Source organism: Colius striatus, chromosome 26, assembly GCF_028858725.1.
Source record: "Colius striatus isolate bColStr4 chromosome 26, bColStr4.1.hap1, whole genome shotgun sequence".
In the NCBI taxonomy this organism is placed as follows: domain Eukaryota; kingdom Metazoa; phylum Chordata; class Aves; order Coliiformes; family Coliidae; genus Colius; species Colius striatus.
Window position 1 is genome coordinate 245,735 of NC_084784.1, and position 14,423 is coordinate 260,157.

The 14,423-nt window shown below is 50.8% G+C and overlaps 1 protein-coding gene across 1 annotated transcript; it reads right to left on the reverse strand.

Moving 5' to 3' along the window:
* Nucleotides 1-2,559: 2,559 nt before the first annotated feature.
* Nucleotides 2,560-6,353, reverse strand: LOC133627867 (acrosin-like). Its single transcript, XM_062015291.1, has 6 exons — nt 6,048-6,353; nt 4,692-4,792; nt 4,098-4,298; nt 3,594-3,862; nt 3,162-3,313; nt 2,560-2,910 (listed from the first exon to the last, which is right to left on the reverse strand). Exons 1-6 carry the CDS (start codon nt 6,351-6,353, stop codon nt 2,560-2,562), a joined length of 1,380 nt encoding a protein of 459 aa, XP_061871275.1.
* Between the last annotated feature and the right edge of the window lie 8,070 nt (nt 6,354-14,423).

Here is a 14,423-nt window from a genome sequence, read left to right on the forward strand (position 1 = left end):
CCTTTATGGCTTTGTCAACATGAATGAGGTCACTGCTCAGTCTCCTCCAAGCTCAAGAGCCCCAGCTCCCTCAGCCTTTCATCACAAGGGAGATGCTCCACTCCATCATCTCTGTGGCCCTGTGCTGAACTGTCTCCAGGAGCTCCCTGTCCTTCTGGAACTAAGGAGCCCAGAACTGTGCTGCCCGTTCCCAAAGGAAAACACAAAACAACCGAGGTCGTTTCATGCGGTGCTTTATTGAGGGCCCTGGGGACCTGAGGACTAGTGTCCAAAGTCAGAGCCCCCACTAACAGAAAATTTCACAGAGTTTATATACTTTCCACAAATGATTACTTCATCAGGTCCCCGTGATGTTTACCAGTTTTCTTAGACTTTAGGATTATGTCGTGCTCTTTCATGTAGTTACTTGAGACAACGCTTATCTGAATCCACAACCAGAAATTTCCATAGATAACAAACAGGTAAACATTCCAGATAACGATTTCTTTGAGAAAAACAAGATTCAGGTTCAGCATTCTTCACTAATCTCTTTGCTTTGTTTAAGCAAGAATGCACAAGCTCAGCATGCCCCACTAGTTCCCTAGACTGCTAGGTTACATCAACATCCCACACTGCTCACTAGGCCTCGATACAGACCTTAGCCTAACTACTTCTAACTTTCCATATACAGTAATGCTAACAAGGGGACTGGAGCATCTTTCATATGAGGAGAGGCTGCGGGACCTGGGGCTGTTTAGTCTGGAGAAGAGGAGACTGAGGAGAGATCTTACGAATATTGACAACTGTCTCAATGGTGGGTGTCAGGACGCTGGGGCAGCACTTTTTCCCATGGTATCTAGCAACAGGACAAGGGGTGATGGGAGCAAGCTGGAACACAAAAAGTTCCATTTCAACATAGGAAAAAACTCTTCCAGTGTTTCAGTGAGGGAGCCCTGGCTCAGGCTGCCCAGGGACGGTGTGGATGCCCCGTGCTGGGAGGGCATCAAGACCCGCCTGGACACGTTCCTGTGTGACCTGATCTAGGTGGGAGCTGCTTCTGCACTTGGGTGGTTGACAGCAGAGCTTCCACTGACCGTCCTGGTCCTGCCCAAACAAAACCCCTGCACGCTGTGGGAGGAGAAGAGGTCCCTGGAGTGCAGCCAGGGCAGTGGCTGGGGAAGGCAGGATGGGCTGCAGCTCCCATGGGAAAGGGCAAAGCCACTGGTGGGATGGTCTGTGCCCAGGAGCCTGGCTGTGCTTGGTGGGTGATGAGAAAGGATGGGGAGACTCGATGTGTGCCTCGAGGAGACTGAACCTTGTGGACAAGTAACGTGTGATGTGAGCTGTGTGTTGTAGGAAGTACCGCGGCAGGAACAGGCTGAGCTGATGAAGAACGAGGTGTGGAGGCTCGTTGGCGCCCCGCAGCCTCCATTTCCCATCACCCCCAGCGCCTCGCTGCCGGCCAAAGCTGCGGGCGGGAGCCGCGGTGCCTGCCGGGAGTTGTAGTTGTGCGGCGGCGCCTGGCAGGAGGCGCCGTGCGGCGGAGGGGGGGGACCTCGGGTTCCCAGCGTTCCCCGCGCGGAGCCCGCGCTCGTGCCCTGCTCGCGTGCCGGCTCCTCCTCCTCCTCCCTCGGGCTCCTCTTTGTCCTCGGGGTCTCTGTGAAAGGATTCTCGCCCTGGAAAGAGAAGATTCACAGTGCTCAGCGGCACAGAGCCCAGTGTGCGGCCTGTGGGCAGCGGAGTTCCGCAGGGATGGGCGCTGGGGCCGCTCTGGTTCAACAGCTCCGTCAGGGAGCTGGGGGAGGGCACAGAGGGACCCTCAGCGAGTTCCCTGCTGGCACCAAACTGGGAGCACTGGCTGAGTGCCCAGAGCCTGAGCTGCCCGGCACGGAGAGCTGGGCACAGAGGAACCTGCTGAGGGGCAGCAAGGGCAGAGTGGTGCAGCTGGGCAGGAACGAGCCCAGCACCAGCCCAGGCTGGGGCTGAGCTGCTGGAGAGCAGCTCCAGGAGAGGGACCTGGCAGTGCTGGGGGAGAACAAACCAGCCCCGAGCAGCAGCAGCTTGTCCTGTTGCTACGTACCATAGGAAAAGGGATGTCCCGACCTCCTGACACCCAGCAGTGAGGTATTTGTAAATGTTAATGAGCTCTCCCCTCAGTCTCCTCCAGACTAAACAGCCCCAGTTCCCGCAGCCTTTCCTCGTATGGAAGATGTTCCAGTCCCCTGAGCATCTTGGTGGCCCTGCGCTGGCCACTCTCCACAAGTTCTGTGTCTCTTTTGTGCTGATGACAGGTTGCTGCTAAAATTTCTTGTGATTCCAACACACCAACTTTAATGCAGCTGTAAATGAGCCCAGCTCCACAGGGACTGAGCAATGGACTGAGGCACAACGTGCTGTGCAAACAGGCAGCTTTATTGACTACACTAAGTCTCCTTCAGCCTTTGTGTGTGCTGAGAGGAGCGTGGGGAGGACAGAGCAGGTGTGGGACACAGGGGCTGCCCTTGGAGCAGCGGGCAGTGCCCCAGGGGGAAATGGTGGTGGCACAGCGCAGCCTGCGCTGGGTCCTGGCCACGCTGCTGCTCAAGCCCCTCTTCCCATCAGGAACCGCAGGAGCCCCCGCAGCAAACTGAGGAACTTCAACGCCTTCCGGCATGCAAAGGCACAGGACGTGGAGCTGCCTGGTTGTGTTGCACCTGGCCTTGGTGTCTGAGAGGGGGCTGAGGTGGACACAGGCTGTGACAGTGGAGGAGCTGCTGCCTCTTCTTGGTGCCACCCCATGTGCTCCAGGATCCAGTTATAAAAGTGCCGAGTGCTGGTGTAGATGCCAGGCTGTTTTTCTCTTGCACAGCCTTTCCCCCAGCTGGTCAGTCCAACGACCCAGTAGTAGTCAGCGTGGCTGTCTTGGCAGGCGAGGGGACCACCACTGTCACCCTACAGCAGAGCAGAGAGGAGGAAGGGAGTGTTGGGTGGCTGCTGTCAGCACAGGGATCCTGGATGTGTGGAAGACAGAGGTTCTAGCACTGGGCTCTGGACCTAAGGGCTGCCACTTACACGGGATGGGTGTGTGGGACAAGGCAAGGGGCCCTGGGCAAGGAGATGATGATGGGGAAGGGGAGGGAAGCCCCAGCAGTGTTGGGACAGGGCTGTGGGTGCTGCAGGGGGTGACTCGTAGCTGCTCCTACCTGGCAGGTGTCGATACCACCCTGTGGGTACCCGGCACACAGGTTGTAGCTGTGCACAGCCCCTGTGTACCACTGGCTGCTGTTACAGAGCTTGGTATCGATGAGGTGAACCTTGGCCTCCTGCAGCACATCGGATATTTCTGGTTCTGTGGCTGTGAGCACAGCAAGGAATTAGCCCCCAGCAGCTCTGGGCCACTTGCCCTCCCCTGTCTGGCAAAGCCCTTCCCTGGGCCTCGGCTTTGCACCTACCCATAGACACACCAGACACGTCTTTCCCTTCAGTCTGGCTTTGGACAGTGGCTCAGACCCCCGTCTGCAGCCTGATGTCCCCACAGCCTGACTGTGGCTCTCGCCTTGGCTCTCCTCACGCCCAACCCGTCTCCCCAGCGTGCCAGGCCTCGGGACACAAATGCTTTTACAAGGGGAACTCACATCGTGCAACTGTGGATCCCCAACCAGCCACCTGGCAGTTTTTCAGCTCCGACAGCTTCACGTCATCGGGTTGAGGCAAACAGGCCAGCTGGACGTGCTCATTGCACTGGATGGGCTGGTCCAGTTCCAGCACAGCAATGTCATTCTCAGCTGTGGCCTGCCAGTAGGCCTCGTGACGCAGCAGCCGCTTGATGCGTCGCACTTGGGCCTCGGGGCCCAGCTGAGACAACTTTGTGGTCCCGATCACCACGCGCCACTTGGCGATTTTCCTGGAGGGCAGATGGAGAGCAGAGGGCTCAGAGGGAGCACTTGTCTGCCTCCTGCTCACCAAGGGCTCCAGGAATGGCCAGCCCCAGGCCGCTGGCGAGCAGCAGCACCAGCCCAGCGTGTGCCGAGCACGGCTCTGTGCTGGGCTGGGCAGTGCCCCGGCGCTGGCTGCTGCGTGGGAACGGGACGGGAGCGGCAGCAGTGGTGTAGGGATGCCCCTTCCCTGCTCCTCCTCACCTGAACTTGTCAAAGCAGTGGGCTGCCGTGAGCACCCACTGTGGGTTGATGAGGGACCCTCCACAGAAATGCTTGGTGCGTTTTCCCCAGGGGCGCTGGAGGCTGACGATCCAGGGCCAGGTCCCCGGAGCCGCATTTGTGCCACCCACGACGCGCAACAGCCCAGAGGAAGAAGCCTTGAGCTGGCGCCCGCAGCTCGCCCTGGAAGCAGAAAGTCACGAGTGTCCTGCTCCAGGGCTCGCTGCTGCTCGGGCTGCAGGGCAGCCGTCTGCCCTCCACACCGGGTGCTGCGTGGACAGCGGGGCAGGGAGCCCTTAGCCCTGGCTCCTGCCTTAGCCCCGTAGCCTGGCTCCCTCACCGTGGGCTTTGGGGAGCTGTGGCTTGGCCACGGGGCACCAGTGGACGCTGTAAGGGCTGCCCAAGCTCCCTCCTAGAGCCACTTACCCACAGCCTTCCCATGAGCCGCTTGCAGGCCTGCAGTACAGAGCCAGCAGGGTGAGGATGAGCAGGAGCTTCATCATGTCTAGTAGCACGTGGCCAGAAAGTGCTGGTGACCACCAACAGCGGGGCCGATGCTGTGCCTGCAGTGCTCACGCTGCCCACAGCACCTCGGCCCCGGGGCTGATGTCACAGAGCCGCTGGTTATGGATGCTGGGCGTGGGGGATTCCGTGTGGGGCACCAAGGGGGAGTCCAGCTAAAGGGGGGGTGTGGCATGATTACTGAAGTGCCCTGGAAATGAAAACTTACATTGAAACTGGTATTAAAGCACACATTAAACATCAGCATTGCTCACCAGTTAAGGAAAGGGATAAAATGAAGAAGGCTCACAGGGTGGATACAGCTGCTGCTGGTCAGTGAGGAATCCACAACACAGTAATTCCCTGCAAATACTCCATGGAGTGTGGAGCAGAGGGGAGGCTCTGTGGTCAGACTCTGCGACGATACATGGGAAGGAGATGCTCCTCTAGAGCTGATAAGCAGCATTTTAGTACCCTGAGCCAAAGGTCTGTCAAACCTGCCCTTTGGGTGCACTTTGCTCATGATAATGTCATTATAATACCAAAATACACCTCTGTCCTGAAGGCCACCGGCCTCTGAGGTGCCACCACTCCTTGAGCCTGTGCCCTGAATTCTTTGTAACTCACAGCTTTAAATGCAAGGCAAGAGAATTTTACACCAATCCTAATAAGCTTTGGAGGTTATTGTGTGTTTATGTGACTAAAGTCACTCAAACTCCACCTTGAAGGTGAAGAAAAAGCATCCTGGGATGCACCAAGGAGAGTGTGGGCAGCAGGTCAAGGTTCTTCTCCCTCTCTACTCTTCCCTGGTGAGGCCTCATCTGGAGTCCTGTGTCCAGTTCTGGGCTCCTCAGCTTAAGAGGGACAGAGAACAGCTGGAGAGAGGCCAGTGCAGGGCCACCAAGATGATCAGGGGAATGGAACATCTTTCATATGAGGAAAGGCTGTGGGACCTGGGGCTGTTTAGTCTGGAGAAGAGGAGACTGAGGGGAGACCTTATTAACATTTATAAATATCTAAAGGGTGGGTGTCAGAAGGCTGGGACATCCCTCTTTTCTATAGTAGATAGTAACAGGACAAGGGGTGATGGGATGAAGCTGGAACACAAAAAGTTCCATTGAGACATACGAGAAAACTATATTACAGTGAGGTGAGGGAGCCCTGGCTCAGGCTGCCCAGGGACCGTGTGGATGCCCCGTGCTGGGAGGTCATCAAGACCCGCCTGGACACGTTCCTGTGTGACCTGATCTAGGTGGGAGCTGCTTCTGCAGGGGGGTTGGACTGGATGAGCTCTAAAGGTCCCTTCCAAACCCCACCATGCTGTGATTCCATGATTCTCTGTGCAGAGCACTGGGCAATGGGGCATGGGAGCAGTGGGATAAAAATGTAGCAGAAGCCACTTGGGTGGTTAACAGCAGAAGTTCAACTGACCGTCCTGGTCCTGCCGTGAGGCGCCGTGCGGCGGAGGGGGCAGGGCCTCGGCTTCCCAGCGTGCCCCGTGGGAGCCCGCGCTCGTGCCCTGCTCGCGCTGTCGCTCGCGCTCGCGGGGGTCGTTCGGTCACCCCAAAACTTCGTGTCCTGCTCCAACCCCCCCCGGGAAGAGGGGAGCGAGTCCAGCCCCAGAGAGGGGTGACAGCAGCTCGAAGGGCTCCCGGAGCCCTCCCGGGTCAGGAATTGCTGCGGCAGGGCCGGGTCCCTCTCTCCTGCTGCTGACTTGGGCCTTGCTGCTGGAGCCATCTCTGCGCAGGGGACGGTGGCTGCAGCTCAGGAGGGAGCCACGGGGCTGTGGGGCGGCTGCCTCTGGCCTGGCTTCCTTCTGGGGCGGGACGTTGCCACTTTGGCTCCGTGTCTCTGCCGCTTCTCCCTCACGGGTGGTGTGAGCACCTCTGGGAGGAGCAAACGCAGAGCTGTGGTGCAGAGTTGGGAGCCCCACGGGTTGTCATCTGAATCGGGTGTTTTTTAGTGGTATAAAGGGCTTTGGATTCCCTAAAGGAGGCCCCGTGAGGGCCGTCAGTGGGAGGGGGCTCTTGGTCAGCGCTGTCTGCTCCTTGGGTTCACATGGTGGGCTCAGCTCTTTGCTCCTCTTCACACTGGGTTTGGTTGACCGTGTCCTACCCTCACCTCTTTCTGTCCTGCTGCCCTCTGAACTCCTTCCGTTGGGGTTTAGAGTAGTTTTGCCTGGGCCAGGTTTTTTGGTAGGGGGAGAGGTACAGGGGTGGCTTCTTTAAACACAAAGAGTTTCCAGAAGCTTCCCCTGTAGCTCACAGGGTTGGGGCTAGTGAACTGCTTTACCAACAGCAAGGCCAATTAGGCTGGTGCATTCAGTAGTCTTAATTCCCGCTGAACAGCATTCTCCACAGTGTGTTTTAGAGAGGCCATCAATACATCACAGTGGGGGGCAGACTTCTCCTCTGCTGTATCTGCAACTGATGCAACGGCAGCCACAACTTCACACGGGACATGCTGGGGTGGAAAAGCTTTTCTAAAGCTCCCTTGGCTTCCAGAGGTGTTTTTGGACAATATCTGACTTTATTCTGGAGGATATTTACAGGGTTGCTAGATACAGAAAAACATCAACTGCAGCTGGGCTTGGCAGGATTTGCTCCTGTCTGCCTCTGTAGAGACTTGCGGAGCCATCCGGGACACGGCTGGTAGTCCAGCCACTGAGCAAATCCTCTTTCCACCAGCGCTCTGTGGAAACAGAACCCAGAAGCCCAGAACTGCCCCATGCCCTGAGGCAGCAGATGTCCAACAGCAGCTCGCAGGAAATCACTAATATACATGAGTTCTGGTAAAAAGAAACTGCAGAGCCCAAGGGATCAGAAGCTCCAATGAAAAACCCACCCTTAGACTCTTGTTCTGGCTGTGATACCATCTTTGAGGAACGTGAAGGAAAAGGACAGCTGCAAAGACTCTCAGCTGTCTGGGGACTTGACTGCACTATATGTGAGCTAGAGATGATTTAGCTGACAAAAATTTACATTAAGGTGGCTTCCTCTGGCAACATGTCCAGGGTGCTAATCATAAGGTGTTTGTGGCTTACTGTAAACATGAGCTATATGGTGCTATTCTGTATACTCAAGAGAAGTCTGCCTTTGCTAAAATCACCTCTAGGTTGACATTTTAGCACCTTTCATGTTTTGGAGTTTTTAGACTCATGAAAACGTTTGCCACATGGATAATTCCCAGAAGTAATTGTAGAAGAATCAGAGTTCTCAGTAGAATTTTCTTGTATTAACACTTCCTTGGGACTGGACACATTCTCTGCACCAGCTACATCCTCCTTCATGCTTCTGAACACCAAAGAGACAATTTTTAAAGAAATGGTTTAAATACGTTTGGCATCACAGAAACAACAGCTTTAACTAACTTGCCCAGCTCTGAGACAACCCGGCGAGGCCCATGCTGGTACTCCAGGGACCTTTTTTGTGTATGAAACAACACTTACTCTTTGAAAGAGCACAGTTGAGATTTCTCTCTTCCTTGTAAATATTAGTAAACAAACCCTTGGTCACAGACATTGAAATGATATTTCCAAGGACAGATTGTCAAACTGAAAATTGTCTAAAAAACCTCCTGAACAAGGTGCCACTCATCAGAGGCCGGAACAAAACACCTACAGATGTCTGGCTCATAAGCACTTTAAATCAAGGGTGCTAGGATCCAGAGACAAACCCCAGTGAGACGTGTGCTTCCACTACACTGGATATTTCCTCAGTTCTGAAAGTTGACAAGGTGTCCTGGTTTTGTCTGGGATAGTTAAATTCCTCCCTAGTAGCTGGTACAAGGTTGTGTTTTGGATTTTGTTTGAGAATGATGTTGATAACACAATGATGGTTTAGTTGTTGCTCAGTAGCACTTTTCTTAAGTTAAGTCTTTTCCAGTTTAGCCTGCTGTGCCAGCAAGGGAATGCACAACAAGCTGGAAGGGAGGACAGCCGATCTGAACTAGCCAAAGGGCTACTCCATACTGTAGGATGCTGTGCCGGGAAGGACAGACTGCAGCTTGGGCATCAGTCAGCGGGTAGTGAGCAACTGCTTTGAGCACCTGCACTTGTCTTTCTTGGGTTTCCTTCTTTTTGTTATATTCTTTTTCATTACAATATGAATTTAGTCTAGTTAGAGTTTAGTCTAGAAAAGAGGAGACTGGGGGGGAATCTTCTTAATATTTACAAATATCTCAAGGGTGGGTGTCAGGAGGCTGGGACATCCCTTTTTTCTATAGTAGCCAGCAACAGGACAAGGGGTGATGGGATGAAGCTGGAACACAAACAGTTCCACTTAAACATACGAAAAAGCTATTTCCCTGTTCAGGTGAGGGAGCCCTGGCACAGGCTGCCCAGAGGGGTTGTGGAGGCTCCTTCCTTGGAGGTCTTCAGGACTCTCCTGGACATGTTCCTATGCAACCTGATCTAGGTGGACCTGCTTCTGCAGGGGGGTTGGACTGGATGAGCTCTGAACGTCCCTTCCAAACCCCATCAATCTACGATTCTACGAATATGCTCTGCTGTACTGCCTGGTGCGATGCACCTAGTGGTAAGCATTCAAAAAAGCCAAAGATCACAATACAAGGTGACACAGTTTGAATTTGGGCTCCATATTTTTATCATCAACTCATCAGTAGTCTCTCTCTAACTCTAAGCTGCTCTAAGTAAAACATTAAACATGTATCCATTTATTTATACCTGTAAGGAATTGGTTTTCTCCCAATGTCCCAACAGGCACGTTCCCATGTTTAATTCTTCTCCAGATATTGCCATCTTTTTCATCATAATAGTGTCGTAAGGAACTCGTAGTCAACTCCATGTAACACAACCAAGAGAGCAACCAAGTAAACAATCTGAGCCCTGATTACACAAGTTACAGCTGAAATACACACCACACAGAATAACTTCCTAGACCAAAATAGAAGAAGAAAACTGCTGGGGGGACACAGTTAGAAAAACTCTAAACAAGAACAAAAGCAGAGCAATCAGAAAAAGGCTGAGATGTGCCATATAGAAAAGGAAGCTGTTAAAGAGAATTACTTGCAGTAATTCCCCGTTTCCACTTTATTTTTCATCTGAAATTGACTGAATGCTCAGATGGAAAACAGCATCACACATTCCAAAACACTAACTAACTGTACTCTTGGACAGGACCAAGCAGCCACAAGAGGCACGTCACGATCCTGAGATGGAGGGGTGGCCTTTCTGATGAACTTGTCCAGACAATTAAAAAATAACCAACTCTTTAAGCAAAACCCATCTCTAAGTCAATCTCCTACCAACAAAGTTTTGGGAGAATAGGAGAATGCTGAGAGGAAACACTCACTGCATGGAGGGCTGTTACCTTCTAGTCAGTCTTACCCAGAAGAATATTTGCCAGTGCCTTTATTACAGGCCAGGGAACTGACAGAACAATACAAACATGGCACTGGCTGTAATATTTTCATTTCAGGAAAACCTGAAGAGTTGACTCTGAGAAAACCAATAATTGAAACAATTTCATCCCATGCCTGAGATTATTGCCATGAGAAGTTATCTCAGTTTACCACAGAATGTCTGTGGCTGGAATGGCCCTCTGGAGATAATTTCATCCAAACTCCCTGCTCAAGCAGGGACACCTAGAATCATGTGCCCAGGACCACATCCTGGTTGCTTCTGCTTATTTCCAAGGACAGAGAATCTACAGTCTCTGAGAAACCTGTTCCAGGGGTCAGACACCACCACAGTAAATTATCCAACGGTATTACCTGAATACCGTGTGGAATCAAATTGAACTTGGAACGGACAGAAGCAAAGAAAAGAACAGGTGCTCTTGGTAAAGGAGTTTAGACACAAATATTCAGTAAAAGGTCCAAAAGTTTCATAGAAGCAGAAACATCTTGTCTTACTTGGAGCTGTGTGAGCCAATTTCAGTGGTCCCTTACAGCCTCAGTGAGTCTATGTTTCTGTGATCTAATGCATTAGAAAATGAATTACAATGTTTTAAAAATCAAACCAGACATTTCCATTTCACTATGTAACAGCCCCTTCAAAATCAAGCTTCATCGAGTATCAAAGTGATATGACATTAACCACTTGTTAGATATTACTTGATAAATAAGTTACAGACTCCCACACTCATGCAGTCCATCTCTGTCAATGTCTAAGCAGATGGCCTAAATAACCTGGGAAGCATCATGAAGATACTCTAAGATTACATCAGATGCACCCATTCTCAACATGCACTACCTTTTGGATCATTCATTGACATTTGCACCTTAGAACACAAAACCTGCAGTACTCTAATATATACATCCTCCACTCCTGTTTCTCAAGGTTTGTAGCAACTGCTCGACTGCAAAAGTGTAAGAATTGGTGGAATATACAAGAAAGGATTATTTCCCTGACATGAGATGGCAACTACATCACATCCTTGAGCTATTGGTGGCCAACAGTAAGATTCAGTGGAGTTAGGGCCTAAACATTTTTTCTGAGTAAGTTCCTACAGAAAGAGAAATAAAGAGTTCTACCTGAAAATCGTGTGCTTGAAACACCAACAAGGCAACACAAAGCACTGAGCAATTTAAAAGCCTTTGACCCACTGCATAATACATTTCCTTAACACACAATATGATAAGAGTTCTTCTGGGATGAGGAGTTAAATTCTTACATCCAACTCAAATGCCATCATTTGTAGCAGTGGTTGATAGATCAGATGAAACTGTACAATTCTACAGTCTCTCTGAAGCATAATTTACTCAACCGTATGAACAACCTCCTACACATTCCTCAATCAAAATTAGCTACTATAGTATTTAGTATCTGAAAGTTAAGGTCTGATACTAGTCTTAAAAATACTAAATGTAATGTATTACATTAGCATTACCCTTCCCAGATCTTCAAGAAGTGGTGCTGTTTCCAGAATTGATGGTGGCTTCATTTTCTTGCCAAGAAAGACAAAGTTTCCTTCTTCAAGATTTTGAAAACTCTGAAACCATATGAAATAGATGACAAAGGCAATACTTAGTAGATGGGTTTGAGCTTACACCCAACTTAAAAACTATTTTTTTTGAGAAGAATTAGCCAAAGAAATGCTAAACACAAATGAAGTACAACTCACACACACGTCACACAGAACAGAGCTGAGACTCCTACTGTCCCCTGACTTGGCCATTGCCTCTGTTTCTTGCTTTTTTTCCTTTTGTCTCTTCCCCTGCATTTTTTTTTGCCCTTCATATTTTCACAGAGGCACCACCAACTTTGCTGGCTTGCTGACCTTTGGTCTGGTCTTGTTGCTGATGTGGCTGGATTCAGTCCCTGATGTCCCTCCACAGAGTCCCTCCACAATGACCACTCTTGTAGCCTCAACACTACCCACACCTTCCACATATATGACACACGTTTGCAGAGGTTTAAATGGAAGTTATATCCTGGAATTACCTGTTGCTCATTTTCAGTTCTATGTGTGTTCAAAGGATCAGAATTTAAGCACTGCTGAAGCCTGAGAAATATACAAATATTAAATTCAATGTAAATGCAAAAGGAAAGTGTAATCGATAAATATCACCAATATTTCTAAAATGGCACGAAACAGTTCACCTACAAAATATCTCTGATGTATTACCTGTGCCAACAAAAACCCTCAAATATGAAAGAAGAAATCAAAAAGGACCATTTTGGATGTAAAATTTACTATTAGGTTTTAGGTATCTGAAAATAACCCAAAGGTTTTTTTAACCAAGACAATTGGTGGGTTCCCCAGCTTCAGAAGAAAATCAGATGGGACTGCAGGAAAAAGGTTTCTTACAGTTGCAAAAACATGAAACAATGTATCTTTGCAACAGTTAAAACTTGAATTAAAACCACTCCTCAGGTTGTTTACATATGCAGCAAGTGATTTGCAGCATAACAAAAGCCTTGCACAAATCAACTCAGTCAGATTTCATTCAGCTGGAGAACTTTATAAATCACACTAAGAATAAAATAAGGCAACTGAATATGCTGAGTGTGCAGAAACGTACTGCCTCATCACAGCCTTGTTTAGAAAGAATTGCTATTTTTACTGTGGTCTGGATAAGTATCAGCAGCTTCTAATGGCCTCCTTCCCCAATACCATGTGCACACATCTTGTCTTACCCTCTGCCCTTTTAACTGTCTAAGAAGAGTAACTGGAAACATAGTACAGCTCCTAATTATCTGGCTACACATTTGTTTCAAATATGTAACATACTGTACCATACCTGTCTGTGTGAACTGCTGGATTTTCCTTGAAAGGCAATCCTGGGATTGTTTTGACAATCTATCAAGAAAAGACAAACCCTTTTCTGGCAGTAAAATACTGTTTAAGAGCAACATTTTAGAAAAAAAAGATCAAGGTGGTTTTCTTACCTAACAGAATTTTCTTCAGCATGCAACAAGAACATCAACCACACAGGAGAATTAGTTCATGTTCACATCTGGGAGTCACTGGGAGCTACTGGGGGCCTCTAGGGGTGAACTGGGGGTTCCTGGGGAGGGATTTGGGACTTCTGGGAGCTACTGGGAGGGACAAGAGGCTACTGAGGGATAAACTGGGAGGATGTGGGAGCCTTTGGAGAGGGGAGTTGGGGCATTTTTAGGCCTTTTGGGTTGTTTTGAGTCCTTGAAGAGTCTTGGGGGGTGTTGAAGACTTTTGGGTGTTTTGGGGTTCCCTCCTCATCCTGAGCCCCGTCCCCAGCGTGGTGTGCCAGAGCAAATGCTGCGTTCCTTGAACTGGCCCAGTGACCCGAGTACTTCATGGTGGCATTTCTGTGAGCCATGGTTATAACATTGATCTCAGGCAGATGGGGTTTTATTTCTTGAGGACAGTTCCCTTTCTCTTTGTGTATGAGCAGGTGGATCAGCACAGATCAGCAGGTCACCACCAAGGCTGCCATTCCTGTAGCCTGTCGTGTGCCCTGGCATCTCTGTGTCACATTTCTGGGGAGGATCTTGCCATAAGCTAATGCAGCTGTTTCTTGCTGCCAAACTGGAGTCCTGTCTCTGGTGCCCAGATGTAATACCAGGGGTGCACCGACTGGCTGAAGCTGTCTTCCTCTCCTGATAGCTGATGGTTCGAGGAAGAACTGTAGTCCAGGCTTCATCTTTGTGGTACTTGTGCAGCAGAGACCAGACACCCAAGGACTTGCTCTTGCCCTGTTCTGTTCTCTCGCTGCATCTCTGAGAGCAACTGGCGACAGAGCAGAAATGGGACTTTGAGGGGGGTTCAGTTGCACTGAGTGTAGCAGGAGAGAGCAGTGTCTGTGCAGGGATGGATTTGCACAGGAGCCCTCAGCATTTCTGCTGCCCTCAGGGAGAACTGAGCGAGGGCTGGGAGGCCAGAGGACGGGTTGTGGGTGAGAGCAGAGCCAGGGCAGCCGGGCTGTGCCCCTGCCTGGTGCCCAGCGCCCTGTTGCTGCCCCTTTGTGCCCGTCCCCTGTGAGCCTGCACAGCCCCAGCCCCTGCTGAGAGCAGAGGGATCCCCCTCACAACACTCCGTGTCTCGCCCTTGCTCAAGCTCTCAGCACCCAACGGCCAGCCAAGGGCACTGACAGCTCATTTCCCCGCCCAGCAGCACTGTCTGTGCCTCAGTGTGTCTGTGCTCTCTGTGGGGCACTGAGGGCTCATTTCCCCGCCCAGCAGCACTGTCTGTGCCTCAGTGTGTCTGTGCTCTCCGTGGGGCACTGAGGGCTCATTTCCCCGCCCAGCAGCACTGTCTGTGCCTCAGTGTGTCTGTGCTCTCCGTGGGGCACTGAGGGCTCATTTCCCCGCCCAGCAGCACTGTCTGTGCCTCAGTGTGTCTGTGCTCTCTGTGGGGCACTGAG